The sequence below is a fragment of the Astatotilapia calliptera genome, chromosome 8 (genome assembly GCF_964374335.1).
Source record: "Astatotilapia calliptera chromosome 8, fAstCal68.1, whole genome shotgun sequence".
NCBI classification, from domain to species: domain Eukaryota; kingdom Metazoa; phylum Chordata; class Actinopteri; order Cichliformes; family Cichlidae; genus Astatotilapia; species Astatotilapia calliptera.
Window position 1 is genome coordinate 5364894 of NC_137429.1, and position 24433 is coordinate 5389326.

The following is a 24433-nucleotide window of genomic DNA, read 5'->3' on the forward strand; positions in this document are numbered from 1 at the left end:
ACCAAAGTTTTGAGGCGCCGTGTTTCCTGCCAGGTAAATGACCCTCCGCAACGTGGTGACGTCATTCGGGGCGACTGGAATCGATAAGGGAATCGTTTGCAAAAATGGCAAACAATTCCAAGGAATTGAAACAGTGGGAACCGGTTCTCAACAAGAACCGGTTTTCGATACCCATCCCTACTCAAAACTAAGACTTTGTCCAGATGTTGTAGAGTACACTCGCTCTGGTCACCGACTGTAGAAATCAAAAGAAAAATCAAAATAATTTGCAGGTTTTTGTGGCTCTTGCTCAAACCAGCCATAACTCATTCCCCTGCACTCATCCTACTAGAAGTCTGAGGTCCTCTCAGTTTGAAGACTAGTGGAGTTAAAGCAGTATTTTTATGTATGTACTGATTTTGTTACAACTGTGAATGTTTTTACCAAAAGCTTACCTCCTACATAAGAGCATCCTAGCTTACTTTCTCCTTCCCTCCCTTGTTCTGTCCCTATAAACTGTTCAGGTTTGTCTTTGTGACAGATACGTCTTGGTTATATCATTTGTTTCTCTTACTCTCCTGTAATCTCTACCCCACCCTTTGTCCTTCTGTCTCACTCCCACTTGCTTATATTATTCATCCTCTTCTCCCTCCATCCTGTCCGACAGTATGAGTCAGCAGTAGTGTGCAGTACACAACGCTTCATTGATCAGAGTTATGTGGTCAGATTCTCTTTCTGCTTCCTGCCTCCTTTCCTAAAGACTTCAACATTTAGCCTCCCCCTGTCTGCTTCTGACACCCCAGAGGGGTGTTAAATCAGAATGCTTGCAGGGTTTAAGAACAGAGGGGGGGAAATAAACACAGTATTAGTAAGAGTGTTAGGAACAGGGAGAGAACAGCAAGGGAGGTGAGGGAGAGAACAGCAAGGGAGGTGAGGGAGAGAACAGCAAGGGAGGTGAGGGAGAGACTGCAAGCAATGCAAGAAATGGATCAAATTAGAGATAACAGAAAAGGAAGGAGAAAATTTAGAGGAAGTTGGTTATGGAAAAGTTGTATTTATCTGAATAAAGTCTGACTGATTTGTGTGTTCTTGGTTTAGGTTGCGTATCAGGGATCACATTAGTCTCCAGTAGTAAGATGATGTCGTCAGACATGCTGGCGTCACTGTTCCTTAATTTCCTTTCTGTTTGTGTTTGAGTAAGATCGTTATTTTAGTCATAGACGCGTAAAGCCTGTCCTTCTCTATTATGACAGTAGTCTTTCTTTGTATGGGTGTATTGAGCTTTTTCAAGGACTGGCAGGGTTTTAATGTGAGTCTCCAATGGTTAGAGCTGCGTTCATCCTTTGAGACCCTTTTTCATATTTTATTATTCCACAGTGGATATTTGAACATGGTTACGTACATGTGGAAATAAAAATACTTAAAACATAAATTGTATAGACATCAGCCTTTGTTGGCAAAGCAAAAATAGTAGGCATGAATCTCTTATGTTATGGCCTTTAAATCAAGTCCAGTCAGTGTCTGCAGCAGCAGCAGTGCTCTCATTTTACTTAAGTTAAGACCTGTATGCTTACTGGAATCTGTTTTTCAAGGTAACATGAGACCAAGAGTTGCTGTGTCACTGAAAGTTGACTATACAATCCACCAAAGGTCCATCAGAGGTTGTAACTGATAGGGGAAACACAACAAAATGACTGTCATTTTGTCTTTAAGGTCAGGTTATTAGATCGAATCTCATCCCAGGGCATCAAGTACTACTGTTCAACGTCACTAGTGCCACAGTGGGTGCACGCAAGGCGTTCTTTGGCGTCTCCTGAGTCTGTGTGAGGAAGCCACAGGGTTGGCAGTGACTTAAGTCACAGACAGGTGTCCCACTCTGGAAACCAGAGTTCATGTTCCTGTTTAAGATCTTTGTGTTTTCTTGTTAGTTTAACTTTCACTGGTAAGTTTTGTATCGACTCGAGCTTTCACCCACGACTTGGTTTGGTTTAGGTACCAACAGCTGCTAAAATTAGATTTGATAGGAAAAGCTGGGTTGTAATATATGCCAGCTCAATGTTAAACCTGCCTGTAGAAAAATGGTACTTGAGGCTATCCAGTGCATTTAATGTGACCCCCAACGGATCCTGAACAAGGGTGACAAGACCAGCTGTATTATTGTACTATTGTATATGCTTTTAACATGACCTGATATGTCACAGTAAGCCACATATCTCTGAGATGCCACCAGCTTTATTTGGCACCCAACAGACTCGCACATTCCTACCTGGAATTTTTGCTAAACTTCATCCAAATAACTAAAACACAGCATTAGGCTTTTCAGGATTGTTATCTAAAAGCTGGGAAAACATTATGTGTGCAGTAAATGGGACAACGTGCTAACACATTTGGTGCTTTGAATAAATCAAGGCCATCCATTCATGCAGTTTTTTCTTTTTATAGGAATCAGGTCTGTTTGCTGAGACTAATTAATATTTAAGAACAAAAACTGCTGTTCAATAAATGTGCCAAAGTGATTTTTCTGTTATATGTGAAGATGGCACTAATATCTTTTATAAAAGGAGGGGGAGGGTGGAGGAGAGGAGTGATAAGAAAAGCAAAGGGAGAGAATGAGAGAGAAAGCCGACCTGCTTTTGTCTTCCTCTCCAAGGTCACCCTTTCTGCTGAATCAAATATTTCAGACTGATAGAAGTGGGCTTCTCTCTTCTCCTCTTTCGCTCCATCCCTCCTTCTCCATTTCCTCTTTCTCCATCCATCACCCGCCCCACTGCTGCTCCTCATCCCCCTCCCCCTCTTGTTTTTCACTTAACATTCCTCATCCTCCTCCCGCTCTCGCTCTCTCTCTCTCCGCCCCCCCCCCTTTCTGGGGCGCTGCGGATGCAGTTCCCATAGCAACCATCGGATCCATGTTTGTCTGATACGCATGCGATCCATTAATAACCCTGCTGTCTGCAGATAATAACAGCAAATCTCATACTGCAGACAGAGAAATGTGAAAAGAAACATACTAACAAAACTGTAGGACAACAAATTGTAAATAATAGAAAAAATCACACAAAGAAGAAGGAGATGGATATGTTGTGTAATAGAAAATCAGCACAAGCTGGTATATTAGCTTTTAGCTGTCTAGATACTCAATCCTCTGTGGATTTTTCCACGCTATAGGGTATATACATGCTATATTGAACCAATATGACCTTGACTAGTCTTTGATTAGATAGCTAAGGGTGTTTCTTGAACAGCATCTTAGATGTGAATAAAGATTTTTATAGGCAATAATTATAGTCAATTATTTATACTTAAATTAGGTATCAAACCATTTGTAATGACAAGTATGCATTGAAAATAATATCAAATATGTAGAGATAAACAATTTTCTTCAATTTTCTTACTTTTCACACTCGGAGTCATTGTTATGTGGGCCAGTGGGTAGTCCTACTCGTCTCATTGGCACCGTGCTGCAGCCTGGGGGAGGAGGCTGGCCGGGTGGAGTGATGGATGGCGAGTAGCCAAGCCCAAGTGCTTGTGTTGTTGTGACTGTGAGGATTGTGTGTTTAGGTGTGCCGACTGGGTAAGCATACATTAGAGATAATACTTAGAAGTGTGAAAATGTGCAGTGTATGAATGAAAAAAATGTGTGTGAATGTGCAAGTCAACGTGACCTACTTTCCACTGCAGAGAGCCCCAAACACCGTCTGTCTCGCCACATTTTTCGCTCCTTTTCTGTAACGCACAAGGACGAAAGAGGCGCTGGATTAAATAAAATAGAATAGAATCCAATATATAAAGGGTAATTATTCATTTTACTTTGTGCCTTGTATAGCACACTGAATCTGCATATGTGGAGAAAATTTCACTTTAAATCGCCTTCCCATACCATGTTGTATTATTACACAGTGCAGCTACCTTCAAGGCTGACTTGGTTTTGCATTTTCACATGTTTAAATGACTACTTGAGGATACTTCCAAGAGTAAGTCTGTACCCACGACTGATGTTAAAATGCAAGCCTTTCCAGCAGAAATAAACATGTTTGCAGCCTGATCCAAAAATGCTTTTGATCATTTCCTTTTACATAGGAATCTTATTGGGGGGAATTTTTTAAAAGAATTTCCCCACTGAAGTTTTATTAAAGTTATTAAGACTTTGACTGACCAGTTGTTGCTGACACATGTTGTGCAACATCTGTCACAACTTAAAGAGATGAAGAGACAGACCACACATGGCTGAAAGAAAGTTCAACCAAACCCAAATGACCTGGAGGAAAGAGAGAGAGGCTGAGTACAGACTCACATAAATGCAAATATACATATATATGTATGTATATATGTGAGCAGTCAACCTGGATACCAAACTTTACTCCAAGCAAGCGACTCCTCTGATCCAAGTAGTTACAAAGTGTGGGTAATTATGCCTCGAATACTTTGAACTGCTGAACTCACCTCTCAAGCATGTTTGTGGTGTTGGTCCTTTTTAGAACATCATTATGGTATATCTCACAAATAACATGATTTTCTAGTTAATTGTACCAACAGAAGATGTATGTAGAGAGATTTGGTAAGAGGTTTGAATATTGTATTCATATGATACTAATTAACAGGTGTGTGCGTCTATGTGGCACACCCATCCGGGTATGGATCCATTTTTCTAGCATTAGCTGATAGCTTAGCACCCTAGTCTAGTCTAATATGATTACTTCAATATCAACATAATAATACTAATAATAATAATCAGCACTTTGAAATGGGACTTTACAAGGTAATGGCTAGAACTGGTGGTGATGCATTTAATGTATTTATCAGCTAACAGAAGAAAAGCCTTTTGCATTGATTGCTTTAGCGGTTTTGGTGCATTGAGCATCAATAATTCCACAGTGACGAGCTGAATAGATCATATGTCTTCAAGCAGATTAAAATTAAAATCACCATGAGTGCATCTAAAATTTCAGAGACTCAGTAATTAGTGATAAGACTTTGAGTCCTTGTGTGAATGTTAACAGAATAGTGTTTACGGCGTGTGTTTGCCGTACTACTTGTGAACAGAACTGCACAGATGTAATTAGTGACCTTCTGACAGATACAGCAGTCTGGGACAGATTTATTAAGCATCATTTCAGCTGCGCTCTAATGGGCTGAGATAAGTGTGGCTGGATTTAGGAAAGTTCAAGCTACTCGTAAGGATCAGTTTTTCATGGGAAATTCTCTGAAGTTTAATTGCACCCTCAGTAAATTATTTTAAACCTTGTGGCTTCTCATTATGGAGCGTTGCTGTTTAATTCATATCTGAGCTCTCTGACAAATCTCAACTCTGAACTTTACCTTTTTAAACTACCCTTCAAATGCCACAGTTCCTGTGGTTCAATGTAGCAGATCAACAAATGATTACAAAGAGGTGACGACTGCAAATTGAACGAGAGGCTCAGCACAAGTGTAACTACAGGGGTCCAACAAAGAGTGGCCACGCATCATACTGATGTCTTCAAAAATTTATTTTTTCCTTTCTCGCTCACTTATTGTCTTCAGACGCAGTGTAAACTGAAGAAAACACAAAGTTTCCAACATAAATGTCTTATCAGAGTCTCTCGTGTTAGTGTCCATAAACAGTCTTGAGCAAGCAGAACAGAAAAAATGCAAAATAATGGATATTATGATGATATTTGGTATGCAAACAGTTTTGCAACAATGTAATTAATCAAGTAAATGTGCAATAAATGCATTTGCACTGAATTGTTTAAACTTTAATTGCACTTCTTCTTTTGGTGCTTTCTAACTGTAGAAGCTGTCGAAGGATGAATGTATTAGTAGACTACGGCTGTTAATCCAGTCTGTCTTTTATGGACCAGTACTCACCAGTTTGCATCTGTTTTTATGCACTATATTTCTTCTGCTACATGACCACTTGCTAGCAAAGTAGCTGGCTCTGCATTCCCACAGGAGCTCTGCATGTATGGATATAATGTTCGCTCTTACTGTAGTCTAGTATCTTACTCTCCATGTGGATAAAAGCACAACACAACAAGTGCTGTTAGGCTGAGATGAAGTAGTAGGAATGAATTAAGAGCCTTGATATTTCACGGACTTCATTTCTTCATTGACCTTTACATTTACCCCGTACTCCTCCCCCACCCCCAAACACACACATGTTTCGCCCAGCAACAGCACCATACCATCTCCCAGTGTCAGGCCAATTATGATTAGCCTCAGCACAGTTTCTCCTCCGCCTCCTCCTCCCTTGGACTCTTCTTCTTTTCTCCTGTTATCCTTTCTATTATCTCTCCTCCCATTTCAGATTGAGGCCTCATTTGTTTTCTTCTTCTTGTTCCCGTCCCTGCTTTCCTGTCTTCATTTCCAAATTGCCATTTAAATCCCCATCATTTGCTGTCTCACCACGCTTCTCTTGTGCCTTCATATTTTCCTTCCCATTTTCATTGCCTTACTTTATTCATTATCCCTCCATCTGTGCTTTCTGACACTAATATCAAAAGTACCACAGCATATCTGTCAATTTGATCTAGCCTTTTCTGCCTTTTATCCGAGTTTATGTAATATCCAGCCCTGATAAACTTGGGGCTGCTTGCCTGCAGAAATACTTTGACTACTGATTTCATCTGAAAATGTCAAAATAGAGGCATTAGACCCGTCTTAATGTTTCTCATGGATATTATTATTATTATTATTATTATTAGTTAGAGTGATTCAGAGAAATAAGGACATATTTACACCATCTTTGTTTGTTCTGTAAAGTAAAGAGTATTGAGTCTTGTCAAATAACAAATTCTAATGCAGGTTTGCAGTGCATTGAAATTTTATGAAGCACGAAGTTTCCAACACTTCTTACTGTCACTGTAGTTTTCTCCATAGGAAAAAGATGAGTGCTGAATTCTGCTAGTAAAATATACTTGTAACTGTTGAATTCTTTAAAAAGACTAATATTTTCTAATAAGGCAAACAGATGCTGTCACTCAGTCTACCATTTCTCTTCTTTCAAACTCAGAATTTATGACTAAACTGCTTCGTACAACAGATCTTTTTAGTTTCTCCCACCTCTAGTTAGTGTCTAACTTAATGAAACTGGCCTCAGGTTTTCTTGCCTTTTAATATTTTTAATACTTTGCGCATTCTGGTTAAAAATACCTTGATAAGCTTTTTAAACGACGGGGGAAAAGCTATTGGTTAAAAGTTCTCAATACTGTTTACTCCAGCTGAGCACTCAGGAATAGTCACATCCTTAAGGACTTTTGCTGGACTGATTCATTGAGTTTGCAACTTATAGAAAGTGGGGAAAAAATGTTCTTTGAATTAAGTCTTTCAAACTTTTTCTGTTGCCTGCTCAGTGCATATTTTTCTCTTGATTATTTGCTCTGAGGATTTGGTATCTGACCATCTGTGCTCCCAAAATTATGTTTTTACCTTTTAAATAACTTAAATTTGAAAAATGAGTTAAACCCGTCGTTACATTTCTTGTCCTAGAATTAACGATGAGTCCTGTCTTTCTCAGACAATTAGCGTGTCTGTTAATGTGATTTACTGTGCACATGTCAGATTTCCTACCACTGCAAAGAGAAGAGTCTTGTGGCAGTATATGGAAATGGATGAACCTTTGATTGATACGTTGATTGAATTTAATGAACACAAGTGGAGGCGTAACCACTTGACAAGTGAGCAGTCACGCTTTGGTAATGAGCAGCTAATTGAGGCTGACTCTGTTTGTTATCTGCTCTGAGTCAGTGTGTACCAATGTACTGACTGACCTAATGTGTTTAAAGTAAACTCTACTGAGCCTTGAGATGCGATCAGTGAAATGCCAAAGGCACAGGTGATTGGTGAGTAAGGTTTAACTCGCTGGTTTCACGGTATAAAGAGAAGAACAAAGAGAGTGACAGGATCTGACACAGAGCTGACCTCCTGCACAGGCTTGTTTAAGCCTCCTGCTGTGTGGCTATAATGACTCTGCAGTGTTTCATAGCCTCCACCATCTGTGGAGCAGCGACAGTGTCCCCCTGGAGAACAAGGCTTTTGCTTTGCACATTTCCGGTTCTTTTTCATCTCACACTGATCTCTTAAACAATGAAATGTAGAGGTGAGAAGTCTGTCCTTTTGTTTAACTGGGGCATCTGTGAACAGCTTGTGCAAGTAGATGTTATTGATGGCAGTCATTCACCTGCTGTCCTCAGGGAATAAGGATGTCATGTGGCAGTCCTACCAGTAGTCAACACACATTTTTGGTCCTTTTGTTCTAAATGGTTTTGGTGCTTAAGTTAGTCTTAGACTAGGTGTCAGATGATTTTATCAGAGCAGCATAAGTTTAAATTATATAAAACTGTGGTGCATATTGACACAAAAAAAAAGCTTTGTTGTGCTTTTTTCACCCATAAAATAACTTTAAAATCACACCACAACATCTCTAAGTGACTACTGGAAAAGGTTCTCAAACCACTGGGTGCCATGAGGGTGGCTAAATCCATCCTTCATATACAATCTAATATATAAATGTGATTCAGTGATCTTCTCCTTCCAAAGCTTTAAACGTAATTGTCCAATCACACATGTCTCAGACTTCCACAGACTCATTCGCAGGATAATGGCAGCAGTTCTGTGCTGAATCAGAGCAGGAAGAAAAACAGATGAAAACTGAGACGCGCAGCTGCTGAGCTTTAGTCACTTTTCATCAGAAAACACAGCAGCTGTTAAATTGTTGTTTTTTAAGCTCTTGTATTTGATTTCAGCCCAAACTGGGAAACACATGCTTGAAATTCTCAAATTTTACACTTATGGATCACAAAAAGGCACTTTATTCAGTCACTACAGTTGACCCTCGACGGCCCTTGATAGTCGGCATCTCTATTCCCCGACTGCAGCGCTCCAGAACTCGCTTACTGCGCATAAAGAAGCAGAAACACTCGCTTAGAATATTAACAAGAAGAGGCCTTTTTAGCTCGTGTTTACTGTTCATGTATCATCAAACTTCATGCAGCTTCTCCTGGGAGTTTTGGAGTCTAGTTCTCACAATATTGTGAAGTCTAATTTGTCTTATGGGAGTTCAATGCATCAGAACGAGAATAATATACCATCTTACATGTTTGGGAGTGTGATGAACAAAGTGGTTTACGGTGTTATGCAGCGGCAACTTTTCCATAGCTTGTAACATTCCTCTTCTTTGTCTTGTCCAAAGGCCTGGAGCAGGACTGAATCTCAGCCGCTGCATAGATTGCTTTGATGTGAGCCTCACTTGCGCAGCTTCACCTCTGAACTCCACTTCTCCATGTGCACTGAAAACCAACTTCTTTTCTTCCTTCCTTCCTCCCCACACCAGATTTAATCGATCGCATTTTTCGCTGTCAGTGCATTTTTACCCTGTTCTCAAAATGACCTACTTTGTGATCTTTCCCACTGTGAGAACAGCTCTTCTCTTTCTGTAGCAGGGAGAATAGATAACAACGGGAAAAGGGAAAGCACGGTGAGGGTGAGGCAAAAAAAAAAAGACATGAAAGGAGATATGCCTGCTTGCTGCATTTTCACAGCTTAGTAAACACTGCAAGCAAAGGCTGTCTTATGGCAAAATCTCATTCTATACCGACCAGGGCAGTTGCTGCAAATGGTTTTCAGTGTTGCATTTGATCTTGTCTTTGAGGCTTTCCTTGCTTCTACAACAGTTAATAGGACACTTTTTGCCAGCCCAGAGGTACAAAGGGAAGGATGGAGATGTAGAGTAAAAATGTGGAATAAGCTGTAGATCCAGATGAAAGGAAATTATCTAAATGGTTCTGACTTGTTAGCTTTGACTTTTAGGAATCTAATATCTGCAATTGGAATATCTCCACCAGCATTCATTTTTCACTGAACTAAAGTGTCCTGCTGCAAACATTTCAGACCCATCAACACACTTAGCTCGCCATCAGAATTGCTTCTTCCCTCTGCATTTCTCTATTATTAATACACCAACCCTGCAGTTGCAGTTCTACCAAAACTTTTCTACATGGGCTCACTAATGCTAATTATAGAACTGAACTCAAAAGCCTCTCAGGCAGTTTTCACACTTTGAACCAGTCCAGACCTCAGTCACTTTAAACTGGGGCACTTTAAATCACTGTGTGTGGTTTGTTTTTGTTCTAGATGGACATCACTAACCTCTACCTGTAGTATGTATGCATTCCTTATACCCGGAAAAAATGATTTTAAGTCTGATGCGGGTATTTGTAATGATCGTTTGTGCTGCCTCACGGCCTGTGCATCTTTCCATTTCCTCTGCAGCAGTGTGAATATAGCACACGGGGGCACGTGAGACATGCGATGCAGCCATGTGAGACACAAAAACGGTGCGACAGTGAGAGGAAGAGAGATGCTGTATCAGGTCTGCTGTTAAATATAAGCCTGTGTAGCAAATAAGGAAGAGGAAATGTAAAGAAAATGAAAAGAAAAGTGGAACAGGATGCAAAAATGCAGATTCTGTGTTCTCTCTACTTTTTAATATGCCATTTTTAAATGCGTAAGTCTCAGAGCAGAGATGAGAAGCTTAAATGTGACATGCAAATTTTAAAAAGTAAGCCTGTAATCTGGAGGAAGGCTATGTAGTATGATTGAGAAGGGTAGCACAATTATCAGCGACTAGCTGTCCCTCAAAGTAACTTATACAGGACTAAACACCTTAAAGCTTTATTTTTTTCAGTGTATTTATGTTTATTAACACCATCTCAACTTTCCACTGTTAAGCTGAAATAAAACGAATCTCCTCGTAAATGTACCTGCATCTCGTGGATATGAAACACATGATGATGACATGTAAGCCCCTTGATTAGTCTATGGCTAATGACCTGGTGAAACTAAATGTAATATGTAATGGGCTTTGCTGTTTTTATAGCTCTTCTAAAACCTGAGTTGAAATGTGTTTTGAAAAATGAAAACAAACTAACATCAAAAACATAAAAACACAAAAGAACATGAAAGCAAAATATGTAAGTATAAAGAAGACATTATAAAAGGTTTTTAAAACTGAGTAATCGATTAAGCTGTTTTAAAAGTTCACAATCACACTTGTTTCATTTCTGTAACGTAGAACATTGTAACAGCAACCGATCTGACGGCTCTGAGTGCAGAGTGAAGGGTAAATGGCTGACATCATTGTTTAGATGTAAACAAGAAAAGACTATAAATCATGTTTTGTTGGTGAAGGCAGGCATTCCTGTAAACTTTCTGCATGGGCACAAAAAATTCACAGTGCCTGCTTGTAGTGCAGTGCGATTATATTTCTTTATCTTTTGTTATCCTTGTGGTAACCATCATTGCTTACTTCCTTGTTTATTCTGATTCACAACTGTAATATTTTTTGCTGATATGCAGCATCTCAAAAAGCTGAATTTGTAGAAAACAATAAAGTAGCCATACTGAGCAATTAGGTGAGTTTCACTTATTATGCTACATACCTTTAACTAATTGCTGTGCCTCATTGTTTTGTGGAAAACTAGTTGTGCGTTGCTTAGCATGAAGTAAATAAATAAATAAATAATTAATGAGTGATATCTTTATTAAAACAGTTCTTGTTCAGCTGTACTGTAAACACATATATCAGTAGCTGCTGGAAAGGTACCCGCACATACAAAGGGTGTCAAAACTACAACACAACAAATGTCCAGCCTCACATAAATAATTTAACCATTTTGTATGGAAAAGCATCTCTGGTTGACAGCACATCCATCTTTTCAAGAGAGAATTGGCCTCGTTTGTTTGGTGTGTGTAGAAATCTTTTTTTTTTTTTTTTTTTACCCAGAAAACACACAAAATCAATAAGGCATGCACACCATACAATTTTATTGTTATTACTGAGTGTATGTTAGTGAATCTCAAGCATTTAAAATTACTGCGTGTAGCAGGCACTGCTACTTTCGCTTTCCTTCACCCAAAGTGGTGAGGTTGTCTAAAGGGAGAAGATGAAACCAGTAAAGGCTGAAACTAAGAAATAAGAGTTAATAATATGTATACTTTATTAATTCCCGTTGGGAAATTTGTCCTCTGCATTTAACCCTTTCACTCAGTGAAGCAGTGGGCAGCCAACAATCCAGCACCCAGGGAGCAGTGTGTAGGTACCTTGCTCAGGCGTACCTCAGAGTAGCCGTTCAGTGGATTTGAAACCCCGACCTTCCGATCACGGGGTGACCAAAAGCAGCTATTGGAGAGTTTAAGTTATAACGAGCAAGAATGGAAGCTTTTGTCATGAATTTGACACGTTAAGCATTTGAAACTGTGGATGTCATCATTGTGCATTAAATGTTTGTCATACCTTCATCGTCTGTGCTCATGCACGGCCGGTGGCATTTCTAAATTTGTTTGTACAAAGCCGGGAGGAAAATACTGATTAAATATTCGTGTGTTTGAAGAGCTTGTGCACCGATTTGTGTGTAGTTACTGTTAGTGAACGATGCCCCGTGCCTGTACTGTAAAGGGAATGCTTTTAAAGTGTGTAAAGTCGTGGCTGTATAGTTGTAGCTTTAATGTGCACAAGAAATCCTGAAATCCATCAGTCAAGTTGGCCTGCGGTGCCTGAACTTCATGCTCACTGTCAGGAACAAACATATGGCACATTTGTGCATGCCTTCCCTTCGTGAGGTTCCTCTCTTGATCTCTGTGATCTCCCAGCTGAAATATTGATGTAAGGAGACTGTTCTTTTTTTTTCTTTTTATATATAGAAGGTGGCCTCACTTTTTCAGGACTGTCTGTAAGGAGGAGATCTGTGCTGAGGCTTTGACAGATCTCCAGTGTAGACCCAACTTTTGTTCTCGTGTGTCAGCCTGCAGGAGTTTCGGTTTCTTTTTTCTGTTTTTGTTCAGATCTATACCTTTCTCTATCCCTCAGCACACTTTCACAGCCTGATTCTTTCTCTTTGCTCTTTATTTTTTGTTCTTTTGAAGACGCCTTGTTTCGTACCGCTGCAGAGATTTCTGCATTGCATTATTTTCTCCTTGATAACCTGTTAAATAAGATTAGGACCAGAGTATAGAGAGAGGTTGGACGCTTGCAGTTTATCCTTAAAGCAAATATAGCTAAATAGGATATGTCACTCATGATGTCACTGGAAGCTCTTCAACCACATGTTAATATGATTGAGATTATTATCCAGATATTTCTTTTCTTCTCCAATTTTGTAAGAGCTATTTGAATCATTGTAAAACTCCAAAACCATCACTGCCTCTGATTAAGCTCCTGCAGTAGTTTGTGTTCTGTGCTCCAACTTTGATCCTGTCCTCAAAGTCTTAAGTCTTTAGAGCAAGCCTAGCTTTGCAAAGTGGTCCTCCCCACTTCCCCACCTGCAGAGCTCATATATTTTTCAGCAGCAGCAAGCTTGGGGGACAGCCAGGTACACTATTAGAGGGATGACTCAGAAGTGGGACTGGATGGCTTAACAGACTGGAGGTAATCCTGCCTTCTCGACCTGAAAATAGTCTTTCCAACATCTCTTCCCCCCTGTTTCATTTTGCAACACTTTTCCTTTCAGATACCATTCTGCATAGGACTTTCTACATATTTTATATTTGTCTTTCCTTTTCATCACACTTAAACTTGACCTCGACCCTCCACAGTTTTGCGCTCAAGTTTTATTTTCACTCCCATTTCATCTAATCACTCATTTCAGTTCACCTTCTCTTTATTTTTCCCTTTCTCCTCCTGTTCTGCATCCTTCTCAGTGAAAGGGAATTACTTTAGGAAGCAAGTGAGGCTGGGCTCACATGGCATGAAGGGCAAAGACGCACAAAGGGAGCGAGGTTGGAGTAAAGGAAAGAATTGATTTTCCAGTTGGAGAGGCCATGCAATGAAGGACCAAGTCTACCCTCGGGGCTCTGGCTCGTTATGGGAAAGGCCAGCCAGTGACCTTAAGACTCAACTGATCACGTTTTTCTATTCACAGATAAAGGCTTCTATTGGTTTTTATTGGAGTATTTATTCAGAGTAAAGGTTTGGAGCTGACAGATCAGAAAGGTGTCTGAGATCATTTTGGCTTTGTGAGAGTGTGTTACAGGGTATTATGTGTGTGTATACATGTGGGTATGTTGCTGTTTATGTGAGCCTAACCCTGTTTGCCCTTCACACGGAGCACAGCACAGCATCCCCTCTGGCAATTCAGCAGCGCGGTAGAGATGGGAGAGGTAGAGATGGACGGAGAGAGAGGCATATCTAAACATACTCACACCAACAGTCCCATTTCCTGGCTGGCAGCCATGACAGATGGGGGAGTTCAGCTCACGGGGGTTGCCATGGAAACCAGCATCGGTGGTAGTCTGAGCTTTTCCACTCTAAGCAGAGATGGAGAGCTGCACACACACTCTGCAGAGGAGTGCAGCGTGGGCAGCAGAAGCCTTTCGCTTGTTGTTTATGACTTCTTGTTGTTGTTGTGCAACAAGTCGGCGTTATCGGTTCACATTTCAGGGACAGAGATGGGAGGCAGTAATTGCGGATAATGAATTTGTTTATGCCACGATCGGTAATTGTGCCACTGAAGAAAGTGTGACAAGACAAGCACTTGACTGAACAGAGAGATGCATATTTATTTATCACACTTTCAGCTTCCTGTCGCCAGCCCTCCTGTCTACATTTCCATCTTCCCCTCCACCAGAGAGCAATTATCACTCTCATCTTCTCGTTCCCCTCCTCACATTTACATCACCTCGGATTTCTCTCTCGCTTTCTGCTAACAGCAACCACACGATTTATGCCGTTTTCTTCTCACTCTTTGATTCCCGTCATCGATCCTGTTTAAGAGCAAACGAGGCAGAGCACCCGTTCACCCAGAAAGGGTCTAACTAGATGTGACAGGCACTAAAAGCCAATCCACTGCTGTGCTCCAACCCAGCACCACCATATGGATCATTCCTTCAACAGCAGAGCTGCATGAATTCTTCTCTGTTATTCATCTTAATTTTCTCAATCTGTGAGCTGAAACATGCTCGTACATACGTCTCCACTGTGTTGAAGGTTATTAAGATGCACAGCACCGTAATCATACACATTTCTCTCCCACATACACTCGTATACACCCACATAGCATAATCACGATTTATTTCCATAGCACGTTAGCATCTCATACATATATTCTTGCTTTAAAAACACATTCACACACACACAGATATAAAATTCTGTCATGGCGATCGCCAGGGCTTTATTCAGTTGCTCCCTGTAGCTTCATTTTTTATCGTTAAAGAGTTAGGAACTGAGAAATTTAGCTGCCTACTTATTTTTCCATTTAAAAGAATATTTCTACTCTGTTTTTTGGGCGGGGGGAATATTTGTTTGTCCAACAGCAAAATCATACTCACGAATATAAGTCTGCATCTGCCAGCCTCTTAGCTTAGCTTAACAACACAGTCCTGTCAACTACTAAACTACTGACTATACTCAATATTTAGAAGCAAAGTGAATACATTTAGCTCAAATGAAATTGCAAGTTTTACACTTACATCTAGTTATATTCAGAAATGAATGAGTCATTGCAACATTTTGGCTGCTGTTAGCCTGCCAGCTGCCCAGTACTGCAAACATTTACAACTTGCCAAGCGTTTGACCACATGTAATACTAAAGCCTTGTTCACTGTGATGACTAGAAATCTTAAAGACTGCACTCTGTCAGCATTACATGCAGCTTGTAACTAGTGACTGACACCATAAAATCATCAGGAAAGTGTTTACTTAGTTTTTTTTATGCACTTTTTTTTAGCAAGAGAAGTTGCTTGCTGTTTTCCATTAGAAAGAAACCAGTTTTAATGCATTATCCATAATAACTTTACTTTTCAGACCCAGAGGCTACATCCATATTTTATATACTACATCGTGTGATTGTTATTGGATGAGAATGAGTGCAGGCAGTCTGCAGCTATCATGTTAAGTTGTATTTAATTGACATTTCCAGCAAATAGCTTCACATCACGGTCCACCTACACACCAGTTTTTATTTTTGTTGTTAGAGTGAATAGCTGTCGTCTAAGGGTTCAGGTGAGAAAAACAGACATGCTTTGATTTGACAGCCTGGATCATCAAGCACGTTCCAGGACCAAACCAGCACAGTGCCAGTTTGTACTCGTCGAGTATTCGTTTCAAATTGGTACACAAATACTGGCCATTTACTACCTTTAATGATCCATTTGAGCAGCATGTAAACAAAATACTATGTGTGCCCTTTTATATAAATATAGTTCAGATGGTTTTCAGTGGCTGATTCAGAGTAGAAAAGGCTCTGCAAGTTTCTGCAAAAACTTAACTGCAGCCACTACTACTAGTGCTGCTGTCTATTAATGCTAGCATGCTTTATACACTACTAGCAGTCACACTTCTAGGTTTAGACTGATTTGACACTAGATCACATGACACAGACATTAGAGTAGGTCTGTAACGTTTACAGCCACAGTAATTTAAAACGCCTACATGGGTGTGCAGTGTTTCTACTGTACCCGTGTATTTTCGTGCTGTGGCTTTGAACAGGGTGCAGCGGCAGTGTTTCTGCTGTCTTGACCATACAGGTCTTTAAAAGATTCAGCTTACAAACTAGTCTGCATCACATATCCAATGTGAGGTGCGATCGAATCTTTGCTGCAAAAAACACATTTTGGCCGATCTCCCCTTGGAGGTTTCCCTCCTTGTGCAGTTCTGGACTGCTTCCAGCACAGCTGTCACTCCATGGAGGTCCCCTCAACACTTGGATGTGCACTATGTAATTTCACCATGGATCAGTTTTCATGTTGAGAATCATCACTAGTAATAAGAACTAGTTCTATGATAAGTATTCATGCCATGCTTGTCATTCTTCAGCGGGGTTGTGCACCGTGAATTCTTTCCTCAGGGTCAAACACTTATTTGAGTCTTGGGTCATCACGAAACCTGCTCGTCACATTTGACTATCTGCAGCTTCATCCTCGTTCAGCAAATTTAATCCCAGTTGCAGGTTTCTGTTTTGACACACTGAATGCACATCACAGAGGCACATGTGCAAGGCGACAGGATGAAGCAATCTAAAAAAAAAAAAAAAGCATAATCAGCTAGATTTAATCAGATAATGTTTTTGAATTTTACGGCTGAAGTCATTAAACTTAAAGATCACATTTTGTACACTACTGCAAGTTAGTGCATGCTTTTTTTTCTTTAGTAGACTGGATTTCTCCTCCTCACTCCAAATTTAAAATCTCCATGAACCGGCTGATGGGGTTTTTGTTGTCCCTTTCTGACCTTGTAATAAGTCTGTGGTTGCTTGAGTGCACAGTGGGGGATTGTTAGATTTCTCTCTATAAGACTTTCTATGTAAAGTGACCCAGGGTGACATCTGTTAGTTGGTGTTACGTGAATAAAATTCCAAAGGATCTCTTTGATCTTCTGCCACAATCCTTTAAGCTGATTCCTGAGTTCAAAACTAAAAGGCAAGTTAGCCGCTCAAGTTTAAGCAACTCGAGGTCTTTCAACTGTGTTTTTAATTTAATACACTTTATAATTTAATTAGATTTTGTATTTCACTTTATACATCTTAATTTAATCATATATCTTTTCTGACTTTTATTTTAAGCATTACACAGAATTATTATGTTGTAATTTTGTTTGTAGACCGTGGATGTAAAAGCCCAACAATGGACACGAGCTGGAAATTAGCAATAGCTATAGACTGTATGTGCAGCACATCAGTTTCATGCTCCATATGAGGACTATGTTAGATTGCATTGTCCCTTTTTAAATAAATACGAATTAAAAAATTTTATTTTTATGGTATATTTGGATCACTTCCCTCTGGTATTTTTTTCCATCTCACTTAAAAGCAGTTTTTCTGTCTTATATGCTCTGTCATTGTTGTGCACAACAGTACCTGGTTTCATAAAAGTGTGTCTGTGTGTACATATGTGAGTCTGACAGTGTGCATGACTGAGAAGGATTTTGTTTTTATGAAAGGAGAGTTTTTTTCTGAGCAAGATTTGTGGCTCCAAGATTTATTATTACTGCGTGAGTGTGACTGTGCATATACAGTAAGAGCATTTACAACATGAGCGTGTGTGTGTGTGTGTGTGTGTGTGTGTGTGTGTGTGTGTGTGTGTGTGTGTGTGTGTGTGTGTGTGTGTGTGTGTGTGTGTGTGTGTGTGACTGTGGTGTATTTCCAAGATTATGATGGAGTAAACATGATTAATGGCTTGTACCTGTGCTCTGCCTCGTACACACATTCTGGTTACTAATGGATCTGCTTATTTTATCTCTGTGCATTAAACAGTGAAACCAGTGAGGCTGCAAATATTTTCTGATTGTAATGACCAGACTAATAATCCGAGGTTATGTTTGCAGATATTTTCATTAAGAACGTCTAATCAGTGTTCAGTAATTTGTCTGAATTCTAACAGGTATTTCTGTCTTTGTATTCTCCTTCCACAGTGAGAAGAGGAAGCTGCAGGTGAACATTGCGAGTCCCATCCAGTGCAGCATGAATGGCAGAAAGTGCACGGTCATCGTTGAGCCCAAGATCAACCAGTCGCAGCCGGACTTCACCAAGAGCCGGTCTGGGTACATCCTGGCTGTTCCTGGCAACTAAAGTGGGCCGAGACAGAAAAAGCAGCTGATTTTGAAGCTGTCTTGAATAATAATGATGATGATTCACTTGTTGTGTTGTTTTGCAGAGCTGCTAATAATGTGACAGAGCAGCTCGGTCCTCAGTTTGGAAAGCAATGCCAAATTTGAATTTTCAGTTGAATTCTAGGCGGGGTTTTTTTTTTATATGCACTATATGATTATGCACCAAAGAGGTGTTCGTTCTTTTTTTAGAATCAAAAATTGAAATGATTTGCTTTGTGCAATATTTTTTTTATTGTGCATTGATTATTTTGAGTGGAGGTGAGAGGAGATTATGCAGCAACTGTTCTCAGAACCACTGATGTTGCATAAGAGACAAAAAAAATAAAATCCAAAGGCTTTGCAGCAATTCATAATCCCTGCAGCTCCGTGTGTAGGAGCCACATCAAAAGTGAAACCATAAAAAATTAAGTAAGAGAAAATTCATGTATGACTTTGATTCATCTAAATTGCTTTAAAACAGTAGAAACCTGTTTTTGTTTTCTAAATAACTTTAATTATAATTACTTTAGTTGCAGACTTGCCTGCGTAAGCGGTGAGTGGAAGGTTGTCCACTTATAGTTTTTGTTTCAATAGTCACAATCACTTAAAAGGACAGTGAGCGAGAATCAAATAGCACATTTTTCTTTTAGTTTTAGTCACAGGGTGTTGAGCTGGATGTGTTGAGCACATCCTGAACTTTGCAGCCAGCAACACAGGAAAAATCTACTAATTTTAATCTTGTAATCTTATAGTTTCTGTGCGATGTCTGCAGTTTTATAATAAACACGCTAATGCTGCTTATGTGAGGTTAGAACGTGCTGTTTGTGAACAGCAGTGCAAATATGTGTGCATGCAGAACTTACACTGCATTTGGTGTAAACAGGGATTCTGTAACTCGTTAACAAAAGTCAAATAAGTGGATGATGACATAAGCGTTACTTTGTTCCCTACAAGTGTTTTCAGTCCATATTTTCTCTAAACGTGAGACTTCATGTTCTTACTGGCCAGTACTGTATAATCCCATGTGAACTCCAGCTCCTAAATGCACTCTCATTTGCTGTCTTTGTGTCTAGTGAATAGCCTGATGACTTGTAGTGGCCCTTAGTCCTTTGGAATAGGCTTCCACTTGACAAATATCCCCTTCATCAAAGGAGAGTGAGTGAGTGTGTGTGAGTGCGATTGAGGAAGTCTGTGTGTGTGTTGATTAGCTCTTTTCGCTCTTCACTTCTTGGCTCAGAGAGGCTGGCTGGTAGCCACCAAGAAGGAGCGAGGACAGAAGGGTGTGACGTCCTTAGTCAGACTGCTGTCCCCATGACTTTTCGTATATTTTGTGGTCTATTCAGAGACTTCATTTACATCTTATCTCACTAAAAAAATTAATCACACTTCTCAAAGTGTGAAAAGCCAAATTGTACTAATCTAATCATCAGCGCGTGAAAGTGGCTCTGGGTCTGGTTTGTAATGTTCTTACAAGCTGTTAGGTGAGTGTCCATTGTTAGCACATTCCAATATGCTGTTTTTGTGTTTTTTAGATTAATTACAACAAAGTGTGGCAGCATAAAAATTGCAATATCTGTCTTTATGTGCATTGGATGGTGATATTCAAATTTCGGTGGTTTTCAGCAGTGCACATACAAACAAAACCAGGAAGCTTCCTGCAGAGTAGATCTTGAATTGTAAACACAGATGGCTGTGAAACTACAGTCGATGAAAGCCTGATGCTCATCTTCAGTCAGCAACAACACTCTTTGCTTTTCTTGTGTAAATACAGTTTTGCTACCATGCAACAAATATATAAGCTTAAAAGTAAAAACTCTTGACTCTGGCAGTTTTAAAATCATTCACACATAACCTCATTTAGTTGGTTTTTCAGGGTCTTTTGATAAAAGTTCATAATTTTGATCAGCCGATGACATTTCTACTTGTTAAGAAAAAAATGCTTGACAACAACATTTTTATAGCTAGAAAGCTGCATTCAAGAACTTCACAGACGCAGGTATTGAGCTATATGCAGCACTTAACATACTAATAAAATAAAAATTAAAATGGGTTCTTTCTGATTTGTCATTTGTCACCAAAAACATCTGCTAATGAAAGTCAGGTTGGTTCTAAAATAGGGAAGGAACAGTTATGCTGTCGGATGCTTTTGTTGAGTCCAAAGATTATCGGAAACTTTTAGTACTATATAATTATTCTGCCCACAGTCACAGGGCTGCATTGTCTCTGTGTAAAGACACAGGAAAGAATCTGGGTTAAGGAACAACAGCCCAAGGTTAGCAATGGAGTTCCCTCTGTGTCTGCCCTAGTTGAAGAGGCAGGCTTCGTCACAACTGAGAGGAAAACTTGTTAGCAGTCGTTTTAGCCACAGTTCTCCGACTGTGTCTGAGTGTTGTATGAACAAGTCATTTATCTAAATTAGCTTGTGAGTGCCCCTCTCCCCCATTTTTACCTCAGAGCTTTTCTGCTGGATGACCTTGTCCTGTTGCTTGATAAGACACAGAGTTGTTTGGGGAAATTGGTGCATTCGTGGTGTGGATTAAGGAAGTGACATTGGCAGCGCTAATAGGTGGTTTTCAGAGGAGCTCAGCAAAGTCTGTGTGTGTGTGTGTGTGTTAGCTATAACACTGCAGCTCTCCATATCCTCCAACATGCAGTAATCTCCCACAGGGCTTGTCCTCTCCTCTCCTCCTCTCTGCGCGGCTATTCACCGCTCATCATTAGGATGGACTCGGTGTCACTTCTCACTTCAGCGCTTCTCTCGTTGCTTTCTTAAGTTAAAGGGGGTTGGTGAACAAAGCCCTGCCCGGGATCCTTTCCTGTACTTGCTCTGCTTCTTTTCTCCTCTCTCCCTGCCCCCATTCCTCCCTCCTTCTCTGTTTTTGCTTCCTCGGTCAAATCACTTGGCTGCCTGCTCAGCTAGGCTGGCTGTACCATCCTGCAAGGCGATGAAGATCCTTCAGGTTTATACAATTCTTCAGTCATCCTGGAGTCGAGAGGTGTGGCAATAAAGAGGGAGAGTACACCTGCAACAAGACAAGGCAGGAAATATAAACGATCAGAAACAAAGCTCCTTTAAATACAGAGACAAAGATCTTAATAAATATGAAGGAAAGGAGAAGATCTCTTTGTCTTGGAGCCAGTGAAAAGCTTTGTCACATCTTTATAGGAACACTCACCTTACCTGTGCTCTCTGACAGGCGTCTTTACCAGCTTTGATTTTACACATTTCCGAATAGTTATTAAATCTGATGCACTAATGACTACCCACTCTGTTCACAACTACATGTGAATTATAGTCTCTGAATTAAGAGCAGTGGCCAAATCAAACCTTCAGCACCTTCAACTTCACAGCCAGCCTGTCAATATTGGGCCATTTCATTGATTCAAGTTGGAAACCTATCCAGAATAGCTCTGCCTCTTTACTGTCTGTAAATACTGACACACATACTTACTCACCTTGTCTTTGACAGAATTTCATGCCCTCAGCTCCAGAAGGAAGCATTATAGAACCTAAAAAACATATATATATATAAAACATAACTAACCCTCCGATAGCTTACATTTCATTCACCTGTATTTTGTTTTTTTTATACCTTGAGGTTATTTAAACATACGTGTTTTGAAACTGATGGAAAATTAGTGCTGCAGGTCTGCAGTGGATCAAGTGTGTTTTGGGCACCACAGCTCTGCACTGGGAACATGACTGAAAACTATATCTGATGTCATGTAGTGTAGATGACAAACATGCAATTTCATTTTCACAATAATCTTCAGTACTTGGGCATTGTAGATTTAGCAAAGGTTACTGAAGCACACATACAGTTGTTGTGGATGTAACCACTGCATCAGAAATGCATTGATGCACAGTTAGTGCAATAAATGTTATACAGCACAAAATAGTCTGTGCATTCATTTTAATGGAGGGACATGTCGCCCGGTAATACAGTGATCTGGATGGCACATGTTTTTGGATATGTACACAGTGTGTTGTTGGCTGTGGGGTTTTCACGGGATTTATTAATATGGAAAAATCACAAAATTTATTCTTTAATGATTTTTATTAAAATCTTTGATGTGCGAGTCTAATCAAAGATAATTACTTTTCCTTTATGCTGATTAGAAGTTTTACCATAAGATTAAAAATCAAAGGCAAGATCAAATATGAATGTTAACATTTATGGACTTGTGCCATTCTTCACTTTATTGTGGCGTGCAGTGAGATGCAGTCTCTAGTTTCTGTTATCAAGCCCATCCATGTTAGCCAAAGTGAAACAAATTCCCTTTTCTTTATTGTAATTTATTCTGTCGTCTGTAGCTTTAAGCTAAATCTGTATGTATGCAGCATTCGTTCAGCAAGTGCCTAATTTTATATTAAGTTTGTATTTTGCATATTTGTGTAAGATGTCATTAGTACCATAAATATACTGTAATATATTTATGGTACGTCTAAAGGGAAATGCTGTAATATTCTGTATGAATGCTAGTTATATTTCTTAATGAAAGCAATTTCAATAATTGATTTATTAATAAATTTATTTGCTTCACTAAGTGATTCCCATTGTCCTTTTGTTGCATGTGTGTGCCGTCATGTGCTACAGGCATGCTCAGATAAGAGGTCATTAATCTGTAAATGATGTAAAGGCTAATGTTTTGTTTCCCAGTCGTAGTCTCTAACACATGATGCGGTAATAGCTGGGCAGAGCGCAGTGTTAATCCACCCACTAACAGCTGTTTCTCCGGTTGACGTCGAGACAGCTAAAACCTCTGCAGTTGGCATGACAACACCACTTCCCACCGCCAATGTGTCACCAGCCATCATCAGCTATCTCAGCAGGGGTTTATAATCCACTGGCTGATGGATGACTATCTGCTGCAAAGAGTGGGATGAGTCTACTTTTCTTCAAGGCCAGTGACTAACTGAGGCCGGACTGACTGATCTGTTGGGTAAATGAATGAGCAGAGCTCAAACTAACCCAGAAACGTCTGTCTCGGTGTGGGAGGTTTCCAGTACATGTGAAGTAATGTACGGATTTACATTTCTGGGGTCTGTTCTGCAAAGATAGACTCTGACTATCACTCAGAGATGTTAAACATACAGCCATACATTAAAAACATAGACTGTATACTAAAAAAGGACCGAGCCACAATAATGTTACCAGTTGGTTTCGGACTTGAATTTAGGGGCCGATGGCGCGATATGGCAGCCTCGTTTCTGTCAGTCTGCCCCAGGGCAGCTGTGGCTACAACTGTAGCTGCCTCCACCAGTGTGTGAATGTGAGAGTGAATGAATAGTTGCATTGTAAAGCGCTTTGGGTGCCTTGAAAAGCGCTATATAAATCCAATCCATTATTATTATTATTATTATTATTATTAGAAGCCTCGGTGTTGACATTTTGGTCAGTGTCAGGTTTGCTTATTGGAGCCACATGGTGGAATTAGGAGTTACTTATAGCGAGAAGCATCTATAAAGTGTACAGGTGCAAAGCTCAGGTGTAAATGCTTTCAAGATGCCTACCAAGCAACAAACTAATAAAATACCAGAATTTTAATTTCTAGAATATGGAGTTATTGGATGTCTTGCCAGCAAAGTAAGTTATATTATTTGTAAAATAGCTCTATAAACAGTGACACAGTGGTTAGCACTGGTGTCTTGCAGCAAGAAGGTCCTGGGTTCAAATCTACTGGCTACCTCTTGTCCCTGATTAGCTTTTACCCACAGTCCAAAAACAGGCTCATTAGGCTAATCAATGATTTGTGTTGCCACCCGCAAGACTGGCAACAGCTGCGCTAGGCTCCAGAGCACCCATGACCCCGAACTGGATAAGTGGAAGAAGATGGATGGCAACCTAGCAGACAGCTGTCTGTGTCGGCACACCTGTTCAAAATGGGCACACGCCT

The 24433-nt window shown here is 40.0% G+C and overlaps 1 protein-coding gene across 1 annotated transcript in view; it reads left to right on the forward strand.

Annotated features, from left to right (window-relative positions):
* Positions 1-23083, forward strand: part of myo1d (myosin 1D) — a 119835-nt gene extending 96752 nt beyond the window's left edge. The window contains exon 22 of the mRNA XM_026178077.2: positions 18359-23083. Within this exon, the coding sequence (XP_026033862.2) occupies positions 18359-18515 (157 nt within the window). The 3' untranslated portion in view covers positions 18516-23083. The remainder of the gene's footprint in view (positions 1-18358) is intronic.
* Positions 23084-24433: the final 1350 nt, after the last annotated feature.